The sequence below is a fragment of the Ursus arctos genome, unplaced genomic scaffold, assembly GCF_023065955.2.
Source record: "Ursus arctos isolate Adak ecotype North America unplaced genomic scaffold, UrsArc2.0 scaffold_14, whole genome shotgun sequence".
Taxonomy (NCBI): domain Eukaryota; kingdom Metazoa; phylum Chordata; class Mammalia; order Carnivora; family Ursidae; genus Ursus; species Ursus arctos.
Window position 1 is genome coordinate 20789414 of NW_026622808.1, and position 21376 is coordinate 20810789.

Genomic DNA, 21376 nt, shown 5'->3' on the forward strand with positions numbered 1-21376 from the left:
AAGGTCCTGAAATGGGGATAAGTTTGTTGAGTTTCAGGAGGCCGGTGTGGCTGGAGATGGGGAGTGGGGGGAGACAAGGTGAGTAGGAGTTTGGTGCCTTGGTTACTCAAATAATTAACACCATGCCAACGGACAAGAGAAGAAAAGAGTCTGAGTGTTCAGTGCAACTGGGGAGGAGAGAAAAATGTTAAGGGTCCTGCTGAGCTTTTTCTGCCTCAATACCCTTTGGGACGTCTGCTCTGCAAAGGCAAGTGGTTTATTTTTGTCTTTCTGTTCACAGCTGTGATTCCAGTGCCCAGAACGGGGCCTGGCACATGGCAAATGCTCAGTCACTTTTTATCAAATAATAAGCAAATGCCCCCATTTTTCAGATGAGGACGCTGAAGCCCAGAAGTCCCACAGGCCCAGACCTCCCATCGACCCCTGCCTCCTCCCATCTACACACTCACCCCTAGCTTGCCAGACACCCCGGAAGCTGTGGCCCCAGTGAGGGTGGCTGGGGTCCGGAGCCTGTCTGCTGCCCCCTGGCTGCACGTCCGTCCGTCCGTCCCCTGCTGGCCCCGGCTCCGCCTGCCCACGCCGAGTGGACCTGGCTCCCAGTCAGCTCCCTGGGAGTTTGGCCCCCAAGTTTGCTCTGTTTGCTTTCAGACATCCCCTAGACCCTCAGTCCTCAGATGAGGGGCCTTATCCTGCCCTAGTTCCTGGGCGCTGGCCCCGGCCCTGGCCAGTCTGTTCCCTGGAAACCCCAGGACATTTGTGGTTTATACTCTCTATGATGTTTCTCTCTGGAGGGCTTTGCAATCTGAAACTTGTCTCTCTGGCTCTTCTTAAAGGCAACCCCAATTCTGCCTCCTAGACCCTCCACTCCAGCTCGTCAGACCTCACATGTACTAAGCACCTGCCATGCGCCGGACCACACGCGCCAGCTCTTCTAAGCCTTAGGGCTGCTGTGGGACGTGGGCAGTACTGTTAGTCCCATTATGCAGATGAGGAAACTGAGTCCTGCAGAAGCCAGGTCAGAGTAAAAAACGATTTTCTCAGGTTGCACACGTTCAGCGACCAGCTGGGAGCTCAGGTGTGATCGCGGACACCAAAGCCCACGCCCCACCTGGCACCCTAAATCCACCGAGCACGTCCTCATTTTTATTTTGCATTTTAACTCGCCAAAGTCCACGGTGTTTTTAGGAAGCAGAAGAGAGACGAGGTAATTTATTTTCAGACTTGGTTCTCTGAGGCTGCATGGGGAGAAGGGCAGGCCCGGCTGGTTTCCTCACTTCTCAGTCATGTGAGTAGGCCAGGCTGACCTGGCTCTGAGTCTCAGCAGAGCCCCTCACTGGCTGTGTGACCCTCTATAGTTTGGTTAACCTCTCTGAACCCTAAGTCCCTTGTCTTTAAACTGGGGAGAGAGTGGCAGAACCGTCCCTATAACTTGGAGACCACAGTGGGGATCCCGGAGCTGAGCGGCTATGTAACACCGGCAAGTTACTCAGCCTTGTTTCTCATCCGTTACACGGGCATGGTAACCTCCTTGGGTCCCTGGGAGGCTCAGGTGTAATAATGACTCCCAGGCCCGGAAACCCGATGGGATCTTGCCTGCCTGGTTTAGAACCTTCTTGGGACCAAGGACCCTTTATCCTTCCCAGCGTCTCCCTTTTAGAATAGGACTGTCTACCCTGGGCTTGTCCCACCCCTGTATTCTGGAGGCAGAGAATTTGTCTTCTAGTTCATGGCCACAGATGGGAGGGGATTTGGCCTCCAAATGGATCATACCTAGAGCCTCACCCATACCCAACTTAGATGATGAGATGTAGGATTTCTGAGCTGATGCTGCAAGAGGCCAAGACTTCTGGGGACGTTGGGATGGGGTGAGTGTATTCTGCACACGAGCTGGCCATACATCTTGGGGGGAGGAGCCAGAGGGCAGACTGTAATGGTTGGAATGGTGGCCCCTCGAATGATGTGTCTACCTGGAGATCGTGAATGTGGCCTTATTTGGAGAAAGGGCCTTTGCAGATGTAATTAGGTTAACGATCATGAGATGAGGGGCACCTGGGTGGCTCAGGGCATGATCCCAGAGTCCTGAGATCAAGCCCCACATTGGGCTCCCTGCTCAGCGGAAGTCTGTTTCTCCCTCTCCCTCTGCCACTCCCCCTGCTTATGCTCTCTCTCTCCTTCTCTCTCTCAAATAAATAAATAAAAAATCTTAAAAAGAAAAAAGGATCATGAGATGAGGTCATCCTGGATCAGGGTGGGCCCTGAATGCAGTCCTTAGAAGCGAAGTGAAGGAGAGAGGACTCAGAGGGGCCTGGTGCGAAGCCAGAGGCAGGGTGTGCAGTGGCGCAGAGGAGGACCAAACCCTCAGACCTGCCAACAGCCCTGGGCTCCTCGTACGGTGCCTGGACAGCAAGCGTCAGCTGTAACGATGTGAGTAAATAGAGTCTACACCGTATTTCCCCCAAACGGCCCACAAACAGGTTCCAAATTTGAACCCGCGCCTGGTCCTTTTTGAGAAGCTGTCCATGAGATGGAAATCTGGCTGGGAGGGTTTTCTCATTGTTTTTACAGACTGTTGTTGTCAAAGGGAGAGCTATCCCTAGCACAAAGCAGGTTCGGGTAAATTATTACTGCAAACAGAACCCAGATCCTTCGGCCACCACGTGAAGAGGTTATACTAAAGAGCACAGCAGTGGAGACCAGGGCGCTCCTCGAGGGGACGTCAGCCTCGCGTTGGGGACCAAGAGCCCGTTGGCTCCGTCTGCTGGCTCTGTCTGCCGCGGGAGCCGGAGGAAGCTGGGCCTGCAGAGGCCGCACACCAGTCTCCAGGAGGCTCCGATGCCAAGCGTCTCCAAGGAGAACGCAAAAGGGGCAGAAAACTTGGAAGCCAGGCCCCTTCCCCCTTGGGGATGTGCATCCCCTGCCTGGAATAGGTAGCTGCTTGCATAACCCTGTCCCGCACCGCATCCCTCAGCCAGCTGATCACTTCAGTGTCCTTTCGCCAAGGGCTACGGACACCTTGAGTGGGGCGTGCTCAGGCTCCCAGATGCAGAGGATGGGACTGCTTCCTGGTGCCACCATGTCCTAAGGACCTATGTGTTTTACTTCATTTAATCCCTGCAGCCACCAGCACTGGAGGTGGGATTAGGATCAGGCCCATTTTACAGATGAGGGAACTGAGGCCCGGAGAGGCAAAGGCAGTTGCCAGGTGTCACCCAGCTGGGAAAGGGCTGGGCTGGACTCCGGTCTTACAGATTCTAAGGCAGCATAGACTCTGTGAGGCTCAGAGGTCCAGGATCTCCTCTTGCTCTTTCTGGGGAGTGGGTTTCATGGTGACGGGAGCAGGTGTTAATTCTGGGGTGGCGCCGGTCTTGGCAAGAGCTGCCCTGCTCAGCCACATCCAGCAGGGAGCACTGCCTGGCTACCGGGGAGCGGCAGCCGCTCTGTGACCCGCAGCGTTTTCCTGGGAGTTGAGGAAATCTCTACCTTTGCTTTGGTCACCCTGGGGTGCCACTGGGCTCAGCCGCCTGGGGTGGGGGCTCTGGGGTCAGCGGCCACTGAGTGATGTAGAATGAGTGAAAAAGAATGTGCTTCTGTCCACTTTTCACTGGGGTGAGCTTGTGAGAGCTTCGGGGGGTCATTTAAAGCTGGAGAGGAGATGAAGGTGTAATTGGGGGAGAGGCAGAGGGAACGGAAAGAGAATAATTATATATATATTTTATCAACGTTCTGGCGAATGAAAAACACAGTGTGGGTCTGGGAAAAGGCCTAAGCAATGACAAAAAGGAAAGATGCAGGTGGCAGACCCCTTAAGCAGGGCCAATGGCTTGTCACCATAGAGAACTGAAATGTCTTTTTAGTATATTATATTCGTGAATAAAGTTTTCTCTTGGCCATTTTTTTTTTAAAGCAGATGAATGCCTCGTCTTGGATTTTTTTTCTCTAAAAGTGCCTGAATCTTCATGAAGTTTTATTTCCAACGAGCATTAGAACCTTTTCATAAGCCAGGAGAGTAATGCCTCCCTGGGTGCGTCCATTAACAAGGGAACAGCAGTGCCCTCCTGGTGTGGGTCTGGGAGTGGCAGGGGGGAGGCCGTTTCTGTCTCTGGAGGGGAGGGGGAACAGAGGCCATCTGTGGGATGCGGGAAAGCTGCATTCTTATCGCACTGCTGGTATCGGCCAGCTGCCTTTGGGGAAAATGCCTTCCTCTCTCTGGGCCTCAGTTTCCCCATCTGTGAAAGGAAGGAGCTGGAGTGGTCACTCTAAAGGATATAAGTTGTTTTTTGTTTGTTGATGAGAAAAATATAGAGGTATTTTTTTAGAGAGGGAGGGAGAGAGGTGGAGGGGGTGCAGCAGAGGGAGAGGGAGAGAGGGACTCCAGAGCTGATTCCATGCGGAGAGAGGAGCCCAACGTGGGGCTGGATCTCATGACCCCAAGATCATGACCTGAGCCGAAACCAAGAGTCGGACACTTAACCGACTGAGCCATCCGGGTGGCTCGATGAGAAAATCTTAACAGTATAAATGATAACGATAATAGTAATAGCTACCACTTCCTGACTGCTTGCTGTTACCACCACTACACACGGTTAGCATACACTGAGAATGCAGTAATCATCTTCACAGTGATAACAGCTACCATTTACTGAGTACTTATGCACCAGGCACGGTTCAAAGCATTTTACATCTATTAACTCAGTTGGACTGTCCTCTTACCCTAGGCGGTAGGTACTGCTCTCATCCCCACTTTACAGATGAGCCAACAGACGCCCAGAGAGGGGAAGGGACATGCTACGAGTCACACAGGCAGGAAGTGACGGGCAGGAGTGTGACCTCTGGCTCCAGAGTTCTTGCCCGTCACCACCAGGCTATGCTGACATTCTGTCCCTGTCACTCGGCCTCCCTCAATCACAGGAGTAATGTAACAACAAGGATGACAATAATAGTAATGTTAGCAGTAGTGAGAAGAAGAGCATTGGTGAATCATGGGTTCTTAATTATCCAGTCATGTTCTAAACACTGTATTTCACCTAAAAATCCTTTCTGTGGCCTCTCCTTGCCCCGAGAGGATTCGAGGTCCTACTGACCCATCACTGTCCTTCCCATTTCTTTGTCTGCCACTCTCTCCTCACCCTCCAAACTGAAAACAGGCCTCCTTCTGGTCCACCTCAGGGCCTTTGCACATGCTGTTCTTAGCCTAGAACACTCTACTCCCTTCTCAGTTTGCTCCTGTTGGGAGCCTGGCCTGGGCACAGAGGGAGGGAGAGAGAGAATCTTGAGCCAACTCCTCGAGGAGCACAGAGCCTGACGTGGAGCTCGATCTAACAACCCCGAGATCATGACCTGAGCCAAAACCAAGAGGCGAACACTTAATGGACTGAGCCCCCCACCACCCCTTGTATGTTTTAAATACACACCCCATTTTCTCGGAATGCAACTACTGGATACACTGAAGGAAGACTAGACTCTATTTCGTAGGAAACTTCGCCAAGAGGTGTTCTCCAGTTTGGAAAATCTCAGCACTGGTGGCAACTCCCTCATGTCACCTGAGTTGCCCACACCACCAAGAGCCAGCCGGCATCGGTAGCGGTCATGTTCACGGTGCCTGTGCACACAGTGCCCCGTGTCAGTTCACTCTGCCCTCCAGACCCTCCTTATTCAAAGTGTGGTCCCCGGACCAGCATCAGCTTCACTCGGGAGCTCCTTAGAAATGCAGAGTCTCAGGCTGCACCCGAGACCCACCGATTTGGAATCTGTATTTTAATAAGATCCCTGGGGATCCACGTACATGTTCAATTTTGGTAAGTGCTGGCTTAGTGCCTCTGTCATATGACAGAGCCACTTAAACACATCATTAAAAAATCAATATGATGCCCTCGTGGTGGTATAAACGAAGACTAACAGAACATCAGTGACTATAAGAAAATGTCTGTTTCACCATGGTCGGGCTCCTATATGCAGAATTACTACAGGACTGTTAAAAATATGAAGAAAACAAGGATGTTGTTTCCTACTGGCTAGGGCGCTGCCCCGGAAGAGGCCTCCAAAAGCCTCAACCCTGCTCTCTTTTCAATTCTGAGGGCCCAGGGTAGCTTTTCAAATCCCTCAGGAATAGCATCAGGTAAAAAGATGGTTGACTCATTAACAGCTAAAAATGGCCTACATTTACCAAGCACTTACGTGTCAGCTGCTCTTCTTCGGGCCTTTTGCATGAATTATCTCTTTGAATTCCTGCAATGACCCAATTTGATCCCACGATCTCCATTTTACAGATTGAGACAACTGAGGCCCAGAGATGTGAAGTTACTTGCCCAAGGTCACACAGCAAGTACATGGAACAGCTGAAGAATTCGGTGGGGGTGGGGATGGGGGTGGGGGTGGGGGAATTTCTCATTGATTTTCCCTGAGACGCACAAGGGTGAAATGGTGAGCCTGCCACCTCTGGTTCAGGCTCCTTAGTACCCGTGTGACCTTGGGCCAGCCTCTCCACTGCGCTCCGCATCTGTGACAGTGGAGTCTGTCGCAGGAGCCTGTCTCGAACACCGAGATGCTCAACAGGGGCCGGCTTCCCGCCGGCGCCCCCTGGGCTCTCAGCACTATGACCACGACGGTCACTAGCCAGCTGAGGGGTCGCCCCCACTTACTTCCTCCTGCGGTGCCTGCGCTCCCTGTCCTCCCTCCGCGCGTCTGCCTCGTACGCCGTCGGAGGGCCGTGGCGGTGCCTTCTCCTCCGCTCGCCGCCATCGGGCCCGTCGCCGTCCCCCTCGCCGCCCCGCGCCGGCCGGCTGCCCTCGCGGTGCCGGGACCGCCGATCGGCCTTGTCGTCCGCGCCGTCGTCAGCCGGCCTGCGGTGGGCCCGGTGGCGGCGCGGCTCCCCGTCGGCGCCCGTGCGGGGCGAGCTGCTGCGGCTCTCCCTGCTGCCGGCCTGGCGGTGCGCGTGCCTGCGGTGGGGGTCCCCAGCCTTGCCTCGCTCGGCCTGGCCCTCCCAGAAGCCCGGCGGCTCCAGGCCGCCCTCCAGCGCGTGGTGGTCCGACTCGCGCCCATAAGGCCCTTCCCGGCTCAGCTCGGCCTCCTGGCTGCCCGCCCAGGGCCGGCGGGGGTCCAGGCCCACCGAGCCGCTGGGGTCCCGGGCCCGGTCGTGGTAGCGGGCCTGTTTCCTGAGGAAGTCCTCGGCTCGCTGCTGGCCGAGGCGCTGGTCCACCGTGGGCTCGGCCGCCCGGCTCTTGTTGGTGTTGTTGTTGCGGTTCTCCTGGGGATCGACCACCAGCGGCCGGTCCAGGTGGGTCTTCATGTCCGGCCGCAGGTGCCGGGCGTAGGAGGCCTTCCAGCGCTCGTCGGGGTCCATCTCGCTGTACAGGGCCTCGCGGCTGGCCAGCAGATTCTGCTTGCGCATCTCGCTCGTCCGCTGCTCCCACACCGACTTGGTGGGCTTCTGGTTCTTCTGTTGCTCCTTCCTGCAAGGGGAGGGTGCGTGGCTTAGAGCACCGCTGGGCACCGTGGCCTGCTCAGGCCTGGGACTAACGGGAGTCTCAGCCCAGGGGGTGTCTCAGCCCAGGTGGTCTTGGCCCAGGCTGGTGTCTCGATCCAGCAAGGCGTCCCGGTCTGACTGCCTATTTTGTCTAATGGGGGGGTCTCTGCCCAGATGGGTGTCCCTGTTGTCCTCTCTACTCTTTTCAAATTGTAGCACATGACCCCCTGGGGGATGTAGCCTTGACGTTCAAAATATTTTAACCCCTGAGACAGCCAATCATAAGGGACATTGGCCTGGAGCGGGCTCTGGAATCGCCCACCGTGCCTGCGCGAGCCTTTAGTTCTGGGTTATGGGAGGGCTGGGTGGTCCCAGGGAGAGCCGGGGTGGCACCTGGGAGCCTGGGGGCTGTGCCTCTTTTCCCGCTGCTATTTACCCACAGGGCTGGGTAAGGCTGGAGCCCAGCCCGGAGTGCACAGACTTTTCCAGGGTTTCTGTGTGCACTGATAGTTTTAGACAGACTATCCCCTTAAACAGACTGTCCTCCGAAACTCACTGGTCTGATTCTGTGTTTTCCTGGGCTCCCCTTTCACAGCCACCTCCTTCCACTCTGGCAAAGAAAGCCCCCTCCCCACCGTCACATGATGCGCTGCCCCACAGTGTGCAAAACCCTGGGACATCCGACACAGGCACCATCGGGAATATCAGTGTCAACGAACCTCCCTTTAATTAAGACACCTCAGCTCCCACCGCCTTACCGCCTCTGCTTCACCAGCAAACTCTGTCCGCTCTACCTTCATGATCCGTCTAGAATTCAGCTACGTCCATTACCCTACTCCGGTCCCACTATCTCTTTTGCATGGACCAATGCAGTCTTCAGCCTGGTCCCCTGACTTCCACCCTCGCTCCCCACAGTTTGTTCCCCTGACAGCTGCCAGAGGGCGCCTGTGAGCACCCGAGTCAGGTCCTGCCCTTCCTGGGCTAAAGAACCCTCCACAGCTTCCACCTGACTCTGAGTCCCGCCCATGACCCACAAAGGCCTGTATGATCTGTTTGTCACCTGTCTTCACTTCCTCCCGCTCTCCTCCCTCCCTCCCTCCCTCCCTCCCTCCCTCCCTCCCTCCCTCTATTTCAGTCACAATGGCCTCCTTCCTGTTCCCTAAACACAACAGGCACATTCCTGCCTCAGGGCCTTTGTATATGCTGTTCCTGCTGACTGCTACACTCTTCCCTCAGATCCCCCCATGGCTCCTCCCTCCCCTCCTTCAGGTCTTACACCTTCTCAGTGAGGCCTTCCCTGACAAGTTTATTTAAAAGCCCAACTCTCTCCAGCTCTAGGTCTCCCTGCACCCCTCGACCTCTTGTTAATGCTGTATCCCCAGCAGCTAGAACAGTGCTTGGCATATAGAAGGTGCTTATGAACTACTTATCAAGTGAAAGGGGGTGGGAGAGCAGAAGTACCTCGCCCTAAAGCTCAGCGCTGTCAGGGATGGCTCCCTGCCCCCAACATCATTGACGGGACGGGGTACAGGCTGAGGAGCCCGGACAGCGTTCTGGAGCCGGGGGCACTTACACAGCTATGGACATGTTGGCCGCCGACAGAGGACTCACTTCTGCCACCTCCTTGGCTTTCTGCAGAGCGAGTTTCTGGTTGGCTGCTTCTTCTTCTTCTTGCTCATCCTAAAAGACACACGGAGTTCCGTTCACAAAACGTGAACTAGGCCTTGGGGCCTCACCTCCGACCCTACTGCTAATGAGGGGTAACCTGTGGAATATTTGTAAGCAGGTGTGGCCAGGATGTTGACCGACCAGAGCCGAGGCCGCAGAAGGGCACAGGTGCCCAGTGTTGGTCACGTGCCCTGCCACGCCTTTTATGCGCAGCCTCGCTAGCCAGCTCATTATTAACCCGATTTTAGCACACAGCCGGAAGAAAGCAGAAGGAAAAGAGACTCCTTTTTTCTTTCCCACTCCTTTCCTTTCCCCCAATGGAGATTTCTCTGCGCCCTGGCTCAATAAGCCGGAAATTAATGCAAAGATTTCCCTCTCACTTTACTTTCTGGGTTGTGCTCTCTGAACCAAGACTTTTCAAAAACACCGACGAGCCCCCACGTGCAGAGGAAACCTGGCGCCCCATCCCATGCACTGCCAACAGCCTCCAGAAGGGGAATCAGGAGAGGAGCATATATTCTCAGCCGGTTAGGTTCAGAGAGGAGGAGGATGGGGGAAGATGTTTTAAAAATACATACAGAAAAAGATGTTTGGGGGCTTTAAATCCTTCTTCAGCCTTCATGCAGGGCCTCATTCGTAAAACAGAAAAGCCAACAAAGAAAAAGCAAAGAAAAAGCAACGAGAAAGAAATGGCCAGAGATGAACCCACCCAGAAGAAGTCAGGCTACGGCAGGCCACCTCTCCCCCTGCGCTGGGATCTCTGGGGCAAGCAGCAACCTTACCAGCTCGGAAGTGGTCAGACCAGGACCCTCTGCCAGTGACAACACGGAGGTGGGACCCGGCCGGCCGCCCCTTCTCATGAGGCCCCCCTTCCTCCTTGGCACCTCACCCAGCATTTCTCAGAGCCCAGCCCCTGGACCAGCTGCCTTAGCAGCACTGCAAATGCAGACTCCCAGGCCCCGGGAGAGCCCGAGCTGGGCCTTGGAATCTGCATCTTCAGCAAGCACTGGGCTGAGTATCAAGCATGGGTCAAGTTTAAGCAGCAGCGAACGAGGCTAAGAGCATAGGTTCTAGACCCACCTGGCTTCAAATCCCAGCTCCCCCACTTACTGTTGATGTCAGGCGAGTTGCCTCACGTCTCGGGGCCTCACCATCCTCTCCTAAAATTTCCATTCTCCCGGACTTTCCTTCCCTCGCTCTTCTCTCCAGCACTTCTCCCCATCTGACAAATTTATTTCTCGTCTATCTCTCCCACTCGAGTGTCAGCTGCACGAGGGCAGGGATTTCTGCCTATTCTGTTCACTGCCCTGTCCTTGGCTCCTAGACCACGCTCTGCTCACAGTAGGTGCTCAATAAATGCTTTTAGATGAAAGACACGGTCTGTAAAATGGGCTCAGAGAACTTGCTTCTCGGGGTTTCTGTGAAGATTCTATGAGATGAAAACACACGAGGGGCTTAGCAGGGTACCTGCCTCGTATGAAATGCCCAAGAAACGCTCGTAGAAGAAATGAAGGAAACAGTGTGGGTCTGGAGGAGAATGCCCATCCTTCACAGACGAACTTGCCTCTCTCCCTCCCCTTCTCCCACCCTCCTGGCGCACCCTCTCCCTGGCGACAGCCTCTAAGGATGGGCTCCTGGAACTTGGATGAGAACACGGTTGGATCAGCCCCTGGAGCCAGCCAGCTCCATGGTGACCAGGCCCGGGGCCGTTTGCTGGGGGTAGCAGAGACTTCCGTTTCCCCCCAGTCGGAGTGGGGCCCGGGAAACTCTCTCTCCCTCCTGCCAGGGCCAGCAGATGGAGGGTTTGGCAGCGTCCACTCAGTTCGGTTCAACACCTCGAGGCTCGAGAGATGGGGCCACGAAGCGGAGGGATGCCCTAGGCCTGGCCCTCCTGGGCCGACAGGAAGACTCTGCACATGTCCTCTTAATGCGATGGGGCTCTTTCCCAACACCCTCTTCTCAAATTGCAGAAAAAGGTGCCCGGCTTCCTTCGTGCAATTCACAACCTGCACAACCATTCCCCGCGGCCCTGCCCGTGGGCTATCCTGGGGGGTGAGCGGTGTGACTGAAAGCAATGTCGCCTCCTCTATGCCTCCCTGAGCTGGACCCAAGTCCCAGGGAGTCCAAGGCTGCTCTAAGGGGTATCTGCCAGCAAGTTTCGCCCGGGTAATTCAACACTACTGGCCGGAGTGATAACTGGGCTTCTCCTCACATGGATGGTTCTCAGCCCCCTCTCCCAAATTATTTCCTGACTTCATTTTCCTCGGCTCTTCTCTCATTTCTGCTCCTTGAGGGGATCACATCTCTTTCTTTCAGCTCCTAGTCGTGTGGCAAGTTCACTTAACCTCTTTGGACCTCAGCTTTCCCATCTGTGAAATGGGGAGAACGGTAAATCCCCATCTGTTTCACTGTGGTTGTTACTTTGTATCTTTTCCTGCTCAGCTGGGGCTCCAGTGAAAGCCAGCAGAGCGCGCAGGTAAAGAACTCGGGTTCTGGAGCTTGCCAGGCCTGGGTTCCCAGCCTTCCTTTGACCAGCTCTGTCCAGTGAAAGCTCTAGGGCCAGGTCATGCCTAGTGACTAACACGGACTCTCTTTATTGAGCACTCACTGTATGGCAAGAACCGTGCTGAGTGCCTGACATGCACTGTGTGATGCTATAAATAGTAGCTGCTATTATCCTACCATCTGGGGCCAGTGACTTTGCCTCTCTGAGCCTCAGTTTCCCCTTCTGCAAAAGGGAGATGGCAGCAATGCCTGGCACCGTGAGCAGCAATTAATTCTTTACTGCTGCCACTTGGAGGCAAAGTCCGGCCAACTCCCGAGCTCACGGGGCCACGCGCTGAGCCTCAGGACCCTGTGTGGGTTATACTCCATCTGTCCGGTCCTTTCGGCTCTAGCCTGGGGGCTACACTTTCCTTGGAGGTCCCTTGATGCTGCCCACTCCCTATAAATGGGCACTCGGTGGAGTCTGCCATCTGTTTCCTGTGGCAGTCCCGCTGCCTTACCGCCTCCCACCTCCTCTGCTGTGGAATCCGCTTGGTCAGGGACAGTCTGTTTCAGGGGGAGGGGATGCCTCCTCCCTGGCCCGGTGCATCCGGGACAAAAGCTCTGACCCTGTCCCCACCCCCCACACCCAGCCCGGTCCTGATCTGCCACGAGCAGGTGGTAACTGTGCCACAGGGAGAAACGTTCTCCCACCAACCCCACCTTGGTGAGTTCCTGGGCGTTGGCCAAATTATCCACCGCGATGGCTAAGAACACGTTCAGGAGGGTGTCTGCAGGCGCCGGAGTCAGGGAAAGCACCGCCACTTGGAGCCTGGCTCCCGGGGCCTCCCGGACCCTCCCTCGCCGCCCCCCAGCCCATCTGCCCCGCCAGCTGCCCGGGCCTGCCCCGCCTCCCCCACGGAGGATACAGTTCCCGAAGAGCGTCAGCACAATGAAGTAGATGGAGAACACCATGCCGCCCTGCACGCCCCCCTGAGACTTGATACCGTCATACATGACCTCGTTCCAGTCTTCACCCGTCAGGATCTGAAAGGGGACAGAGAAACACACAGCCAACCCCTCTCAGCCACGGGCCCCACGGAGACGCAGCTGCGGGGCTGGAACCTGCCTGCGGTGGCTCCTCCTGGACCCTCGTCTCTGGGGGTGGGGGGGGGTCTCACCTCGGTTGTGAGTGGAAGGGCCATCCCTGCACTAAGGGGCTCTCAGCTCGGCTTCTAGGAAAAGGTGAACCCAGGGGAGTCACACATCTTTCTGCAACTCTGTCTTCCCTGGTGCGAGAAGGGGATTTGCTACGGATGGAGCTGTGCCCCCTAAATTCATTGCTTGAAGCTCTCAGCCCTCATGTGACAGTATTTGGGGATGGGTTAGATGAGGTCACACGCTGGTGGGTCTCTCGGGATGGGATCGGCGCCTTTCTAAGAATAGACACCAGAGAACGTGGTCTGTCTCTCTCTCTGTGCCACGTAAGGAGGTGGCCATCCATTACCAGGAAGGGTCCTACCCAGGAACCGACCCTGTGAGCACCCTGGTCATGGACTTCCAGCCTCCCAAGCCCTGTCGCTTAAGCCACATATTCACTGGTTCTTCTGGACTGCTGGGGCTGGGGGCAGGGCGGGAGCCAGTGACCAGAGAAGGCGTCAGGCACAGGGGTGCAGGTGCTGGCAAGTACAAGTTGCCCCGATGCCCAGGGGACGCCCTGAAGGGACAGGAGTGCTCATTGAAAAAAAGAAGAAAAAAACCCCAGCTTCCCTCCTTTGTAATATTTTCACAAGGATAAAGTAAATGTGAAAGAACTCCAAAAATGTCAATTCATTAATGCAGGTTTCTCAGCCTCGGCACTGCTGACATTTGGGGCCGGGTCACTCTCTGTGGCGGGGCCGTCCTGTGCACGGTGGGGTACCGAGCAGCACCCCTGGCCTCCAGCCACCAGAGGCCTGCAGCACGCCTCTCCCAGAGCTGTGACAGCCAATAATGCTTCCAGAACTTCCAAGTAAGTGTCCTGGGGGGACAGAATCGCTCTTGGACAAGAAGCCCTGTGCTAAAGATATATGCGTGGTGATTACAACTATTAGCGATCATGTATGTGGGGGCTCAGAACTTCATGGCTGGTTTCCCTTTCCATACCCTGGTCTAGGGGGTCTCATTTCGAAATTACCCTCCCAGGAGAGGGAGAGAGTGAAGTCACATTTTCCATATACTCCCCTGTCCCCCCCACCCTAAAGAGACAGAACCCACCAGAAAGGCTCTGGTGGTCCCAGCAAGGTCAGTCCCAAAGCTCAGGGCATATGTCCACACAGGTGCAGAAGTTGGTTTGGGGAGACCACCCAAGGTCTGTTTGCCTTAGAGTGTGGGATCAGGGTGTCTTCCAATCTGGAGAGGGCGGGTCTAGCAATTGTGTTTTTTATTTACTCTGATGCTTTGACATGGGGGCGGGGCTTGCTGACCCCAGAGGGAGTCAGGGCTAGCCAATTCCTACAAATTGTCAGCAACTTGCCAGGGAGCACACTTTTCACATGCAAACCGACCGATCCAGAGCCCGTACTCCCAACCACCACCTCTGTGGGCTCTTACACTCAGAGCCCCAAATCCCCTGCCCTAGTCACTCCAGGGCAGGTCCCAGCCAACCCGAGGCAGGCCTCATGCTGGGAGCCCACTGAAATCATTCAAACCAACCAATTCTAGATCTGCTTACCCTGCCTCTCTAATCCTTCCTGCAGAAACCACAGTTAAAGCCCCCTCCCTCTGCCTCCTGACCCACCCTGGTGCTTCTGCAGGTGCCCTGCCTGGGATGCACGTACGCCCTCTCTTGAGATCTTCGAGTGTAACAAACTGTCTTTCCAACAGCAGTTATCCACTGATCTGTTGGGCTCGCCATATGTGAATTAATAATAAAACCAGCATTTTAAAACAGAGGGGCAAGGCAAAGCAGAGAAAGAGGGATTCAAGGAAGCCCCTCATACACTGAACGGGTGCTTTCATCTTTGACACTCAGGGGTGTCCGTCCACCCATGGGGCCGGGTGAAGACCGTACCTGAAACACCGTCATTATTGCTGCTGGGAAAGTGTCGAAGTTGGTAGGAGGAGTCCCTTCATCGAAGTTAAACCTGCAGGGAGGACGGAAGCATTTCCCATTGGCCCCATCCCAGGTGCTCTGAGGGCTTGGCTCGGCATCCTGTCTCCAGGGCAACATCTCCAGCATCGCTGTTCCCCAGAAAGACCCCCTGATTGGTACCCGGGGCCCCACCCATCGAGGTGAGTGCACTGGGTGTCCGGGCCACGAGGAGGGTGGTCTGCAGGACACAGGTGAGCCTGGGTCTCTGGATGCATCGGACCTGGGTCTGGGGGCACTTGACCCCAGGGAAGCAGAATTTGCTGAGCACTTACTGGCCGCCAAAGAGCTGCATTCCCAAAAGGGCGAAGACGACAATGAACAGGAAAAGGAGGAACAACAGGCTGATGATAGATTTCATGGAGTTGAGAAGAGAGACGACCAGGTTCCTGAGAGATGCCCAGTACCTGCCAACAGAGGCCGGGTGGGGGAGGGGTGGTCAGGCTGGGCCAGTTGAGCCCACTTCCCAGTGGGCTGCGGGGGGGCTCCACCCTGGTCCCCTTCCCCGCCACTGCTGGGATGCCAGGGAACTCCAAGGACTTACTTTGTGACTTTGAAAATACGCAATAACCTGAGGGCTCGTAACACGCTGATTCCAAAGGATGTGCCGGGTTTTATGACGGCCCAGATGACCTCGAAGATGCTCCCGATGATAACCTGGAACAGCAAGCCTGCTCTCGTGTCCGGGGACCTTGAAGACATACCCCGGCCCTGACCCTGACCCTTGCAGGAATCCAGCCAAGCTGCCCCAGATGCAAGCAGGGTGAGGGCCTCAGACTCCTCTCATCCCTTTCTTAAAATTGATGAACAGGTCATGTACAGCAAAGAATTCCTGAAATGCATAACTGCAAAGTGAAGATCCATGTAGCTGCCACCTTCATCCACAAAGAGGACATGTCAGCACCCCGGAAGCCTTGAGGGACCCCTAGAGATAACCACCATCCTGGATTTTGTAATAACCATTTCCTTGCATTTTTAAAAAATTCAAGTGAAATTCACATAAGACAAAACTAACCATTTAAAGCGTACAACTCAGTGGCATTTAGCACTTTCACAGCATTGTGTGACCTTCACCTTCTTCCAGTTCCAAAATATTTTCATCACCCCCAAAAGAGAGCCCAACCCCATGAGTACTGCCCCCCTCCCCCACTCACCGCGCCAGCAACCATTAATCTGCTCCCGGTCTCTACGGATTTGCCCGTTCTGGACATTTCATTTAAATGGAATTATGCAGTATGTGACCTTTTGGGTCTGGCTTCTTTCACTCAGCATAATGTTTTTGAGGTTCTTGACTTTTTAACGTTTTCAAGCATCGTCCCTAACCAATCTAGCTTGGTTTTATCCATTTGCACTTCCACGAGCAGAAACGTGCTGTACGGACTGATTTCTGTCAGTGTCCTCCTCCTTTCGTGCGATGTCATGCAGGTGAGATCCACCCAGTTCTTGGGCAGGGCTGTTGTTGGCTGCCTCTCATTGCTACGAGAATTCCATTATGTGGCTATGTCACAACTCATTTACCCGTGCTACTGCAAAGGGACGTTGGCTCGTGTGGTTTGGGACTATTACAAGCAAAGCCGCTCAGGGTATTCTTGTGAGCTGCTCTTGCATGAAGCCCTAGCAGGGGAATCGCCAAATCCCCCCTGCAAAGGAGGGTCTGCACGCTTCCCTCCCACTGGCAGTGGCTAAAATTTTGGGAGCTCTGTATCCTCACCGGTATTTGGGATTGCCCTCTCATTCCTTCCGCATTCAGCTGAGTTTCTCGCATCCAGGGGTGAGCGCTACTGTTCCCTTCCTGAAGTCCCCAGGCCTCAGCCCTGCTAGGCAAGCGCTGGAGAAATGAACTCCTTACCCAGCAGAGTACTTACCCCACAGTCAAAGCAGTTGAAGGAAGAGTGGAAGTAAGGCCGCGTCCCAAGCCCGTACATTTTTATAAACATTTCGGACATAAAGAGTCCTAAGAAAATGAATTCTGCATAGTCTAGAAGGGAGAGGGGGGGAAACAGAGAGGAGGTTATGTTTGGGGGGTGGGGATGGTTCCAGGAAGCTCTGATTTTCCTGTTAATAGCAATCCCGCCCTGCCCTGGCCTGGCAGGCAGGGAGAGAGGACAGTTGTTGGTGGCCTTGGCCAAAGATTATGCAAGGCTTCCTTTCCGTGGGCCTCAGTTTTTCCTCTGTTAAAGGGGAGGAACAATTACTCCCCACCCTCCAACCCACCGTCTCCTGACCAATCTTAAAAAGGACTGAAAAAAAGTTCCGTGGCTTTCCACCTTGTATTTTTTGCCCTGGTTCAGCAAGAAGGGCTGGATGTGGGTCATGGCCAAGGTCCCAGGTTTTGTGCCGGCTGGTGGGTTCCTGGGGGCTTACCATGTTTTTAAAACTAATGAGCTAACAAACTGCCTGGCTAACTAACAAAATAGCAATGACCCCAGGATGCCAGTGTGTCACGATCTAAGAAAGAAGATTAATCCACTTTTATAAGCCTGAGCTTGGAAAGAAAAATAGAAATAGAAATCATAATGGTGTCCTTTTAATAATCCTTGTGTCGTATGGTGACCAATATAACAAAATAAATATTATTTAAAAAAAAAATAATCCTTGTGTCAGGGACTTAGCTGGAGATTCAGGGGCAACCCACAGCTTTTCTCCCAATTTGGAAAACCTATCTGATGTCCTCTGGCAAAATCCTGTCTTGCTGATGTCCAAAGGTCTTGAACAAGACAAAGCACTCTTGTTCTTTGGTGAGAAAGCATAATGGTGTAAATGCCTGGGCGAGAGGTAGCATACGGGGATTTGTTTGCTCCAGCAAAGACATGGCTAATTTCAGGACCTTTTCCTAGAGAGCTTTCTCGGTGGGGTAGGAAGACGAGGCATTAGAAAGGGTATGGATACTCACCCAGTGGATGGGAAGGGGGGATATGGAGGTTGTCTGAGGGGAAGAAAACATATAGAAAGGAAGATGGTGGATGCAAACTTCCAAGAATGTAAATTTTGGTCACATAACGAATCCTGTTTGAAAGTCAAGGGTGTTTATTATATCATTCTTTGAAGAGATGGTCTGAACCATCAAGGTCCTTCACACTCATTCCTGACTGAAACTTCCCCTTAGTTTTTTGGCCCCCAAGGAGCTCGTAGTGCCTGAAGGAAATCAGGGTCTCCAGGATTGTCAGGCCAAAATATCAGCAAGGGAAATCTGTCTATAACATCTGGCATATTCTAAGAACCACCAGAAACAACTCTGGGAGTACTTAAGAGTTTCTGAGATGCTTGCTTCCCCGTTACCATGGAAACCTGAAAGCCGGCAAAGCACAAGAGAGAACTGTCTGCAGCACTGGTGGGTCTGAAGAACTTTCAGGGCCATCGACTCCAATTTCCAGATGTGAAATTTGAGACCCCGAGAAACTACCACACTTCACTGATTCCAAGACAACACTTTTGTTCAGTTTGACATCTGTGAATTTGGGGTGTATCTTAAAACGGACACGTCCTAGTTTAAGATGGCAACACTGCTTTATTTCTGAGTGGGAAATAAAACAAAAGGGTGCTTTATAAATGAAGATGCTTTCGACTGATGGATGATGGGAGTGACTTGCCCAGGGTCACATGATGCGTTGTGAGCAGTGCAGACATTGAGAATCCAGGTCACCTGGTGACCAGGGAAGGGATCTGTCATCAGACACAGCTTGGATTCTAGGTTCAAATCCTGGCTTTGTCACTTGCTAGCTGTGTGACCCTGGGCAAGTTACCTAACCTCTCTGAGTCTCAGTTTTCTCAACTGGGGATAATTAAAGGAACTTTACAGACACAGAGGCCTAGGGCAGGAAGTCCCAACCCCCTGTTCCTGAACTAGGACAGACAGAGCAAAGTGATTAGCGTGGAGAACATGGGAGATTAAAAATAGACTACAGAGGAGGTTAAGACAAGAAGTAAAGAGTCCTCATTTGTAAGACTCCGGGGGGACCAAATGCAATTACTAAGGTTCGAACTAGGTCTAGGCTCTCAGAAGGCAAGCTGGTCTCTGGGGGGTGTCCTGAGGGGTCAACCAATGTGATCGAGAACAAGGAAGGTTACAAGGAAACAATGACCTGGACCAGGCTCCCGGGCCTCTCTAGGCTAAAGACTCGACTATCTCTAGTGGCTGTCTGGGTCAATTCTGAACCAGCTCAGAAGGGGAAAGAAGCTCCAGAACTAAGTCAGACAAATCAGTATATGCAGGAGGAGGGCAGCCAGCAGGCAAAAAGGTTTAGGGAAATCCTCACTCGGGGCCCACAAGCCAGAGCCAGGGCTTGCCTTCCTCGCTGCTGAGACACTACTCTTGTTGATTTCTCATAGCTCTTTATTTTTTAAATCTTGGTCAGAAGTCTCCCCACCTTTCACTGCTTCTCCTCACCCCCACCTGGCCATCAATTTTGATACTGTCTCATGCTAACTCCTGGAATCTGGGAATAAGCCCAGAAGGGCAAAGCCTTAGGGGGTCCTGGTACCCACTGAGGGAGCAAGATGTTCTTACACTTGTTGGAGGAGATCTTCTAGAAATGAATTCCAGATTTAAGAAGTCAAAAAGGGCAAGTGAGGAAAGGGGGAAAAAGTGGAAGATTTGAAAGATGGGAGAAGCACAGAATGTCAGAGATGAGCAGAGAAAATGGGGACCACATAAGGGCTATTCTTTGTCCCGAAAGCATCCCTATCTCTCAACCACAAATTACTTAACATTCTCAGAGATATATTTATTAATTAGATGTGTGTTTCTGTCTCTATATGGCTGTCCTTAGTGGTCTCTACCCTTTTCTGTCTCGCTCCAACACCCCCTTCAGCAGCACCCCATGCCTCTCTCTTAAAAAAGCATCACGTAGTATTTCATGGCCTGAATTCCAGCTTCCAGCCCCCAGGCCCAAAGAAGTTGGGCTCTGTTGTTGTGGTAGCAGTTACAGACACATCCAGGGGGATAGGACAGATTCAAAAAAAGCCAAGGAAGGAACACACACCACCAGAGGAGGAGAAGGGAAAAGGGTGTGAGGAAGGAATCGGAGAGCAGGTGGGGGCAGGGCCAGGTGGTACTCACAGAGGAAGTCGGAGAGCCACTCGGGCTGGTTGTAGTGAACAATAGCAACACACAGCGTGTTGAGGGCTACCAGACTGAGCACAGTCCAGTAGAAGGCCTGAGTTTTGACCATGCGGCGGATGTAGAAACGCATCCTCCTCTCCTTTTTGTGAAAAAAAGTTGAGTTCTCCAGCTTGGCACTTTTAATGCTGGCTCGGGCGAAGGGAGACCCTGCCAAGGAAAGGATGGAGAATGTCAGGGTGTTCCCGTGGAAGAAATTAACTGATGTGCGGTCCAGGCACGGAATCTGGCCAGGGGATTCATTAGCCTACCCGGCGAGTCCTCTGGCCTGAGGGAACCATCATGACCCAGGGCTTAGTTTTCCAGAGATGGAGCTGACGAGAAGGCAAACATAATAGTATTGGAAACAACCATGAGAGCTCTGGATGTCAGTGGAGAGGCAGATGGCTCTCCACTGATGGAGTCAACGGTCTCTGTCTCCCTCTCCTGGCCACATCTCATGATTCTGGGGGTCAAACCACCAGGTGGGGTGAGGAAGGAGCTCAGGACCCTCGGTGCAGGGGCAAGCAGCTGAACTGCATGCTGCATGCTTGGGAGGCCTCCAGGAAGAGGTGTGAATAGGACCCTAGTTTCCATGGACACCTCCCTTTAGGCATGATCACCAAGGAATGAGCCACCAAAGAATCTGCCTGCGTATTCTTTTACTTGTGGAATTTCTAGGGTGTGCCAGACTCTATTCCAGGTGTTCAGGATATACTAGTTAACAGACAGAGCCCTGCCTTTCTGGGCCCAATCTCCATTCAGAGAGAGACAGCAAATATAATAAAAAAAAGTAAATTAATAGTGTGAGGGAAGGTGCAAAGTACTTTGGGAAAAAGAAAAAGTAGTGTAAGGGGATGGGGAGCCCCTGGAGGGGCCATGGGACAGGCTGCCATATTAAGTCAGGTGATCAAGGAGGTGTTGACCCAAGTCATCTCAATATCGTAGGAGGCGTTAACAGATCTTAGAGGCAGAAATATGCCTGCCTGGCATATCTGGGGAATGGCATCCGGAAACCAGTATGGCGGGAGTGGAAGAGGAGGAGTTGGTGAGGACAGACAGGGGACAGTGTGGAACAAGCAGGGATTTATGGGCCATGGGGAGAACTTGGGCTTTTGCTCTGAATGAGATGGGGACCACGGGGGTTTGAGCAGAGGAGGGACGGGCCCTGACTCAGGTGCTCACAAGCGCCCCCTGGCAGCCGTGGGGGGAACGGACTGTGGAAGGCCAGGGCAGGAACAGAGAGGAGGCGACTGCAGGGGTCCAGGCCAGCAATGACACTGCTTCACTCCACGGCAGCGGCGAAGAAAGCAGAAGAGTGGGCCGATCTGGGATGTGTTACTTAAGGGAGATGTCAGCACCCGCTGCTGGATCAAGTGTGGGTGTGAGACGGAGGGAGGAGCCAAGGTGTTGGGCCTGATCCCCTGGAGGGACAGTGCTGCCATCCAATGAGAGCGGACAGGTTTGTGGGGTGGTTCAGAGATCGGTTCTGGATGGACTGATTTTATCTTCTAAATGATCGCTTCTTGAAAAC

General features: G+C 53.6%; 1 protein-coding gene across 1 annotated transcript in view; it reads right to left on the reverse strand.

Moving 5' to 3' along the window:
• CACNA1A (calcium voltage-gated channel subunit alpha1 A) overlaps nucleotides 1-21376 on the reverse strand; it is a 213028-nt gene that overhangs the window by 66805 nt on the left and 124847 nt on the right. Inside the window, exons 11-19 of the mRNA XM_057311555.1 lie at nucleotides 19804-20013; nucleotides 16610-16722; nucleotides 15289-15401; nucleotides 15020-15151; nucleotides 14667-14739; nucleotides 12544-12661; nucleotides 12338-12405; nucleotides 9036-9142; nucleotides 6639-7448 (exon numbers count right to left, since the gene is read on the reverse strand). Of these exons, the coding sequence (XP_057167538.1) occupies nucleotides 6639-7448; nucleotides 9036-9142; nucleotides 12338-12405; nucleotides 12544-12661; nucleotides 14667-14739; nucleotides 15020-15151; nucleotides 15289-15401; nucleotides 16610-16722; nucleotides 19804-20013 (1744 nt within the window). The remainder of the gene's footprint in view (nucleotides 1-6638; nucleotides 7449-9035; nucleotides 9143-12337; nucleotides 12406-12543; nucleotides 12662-14666; nucleotides 14740-15019; nucleotides 15152-15288; nucleotides 15402-16609; nucleotides 16723-19803; nucleotides 20014-21376) is intronic.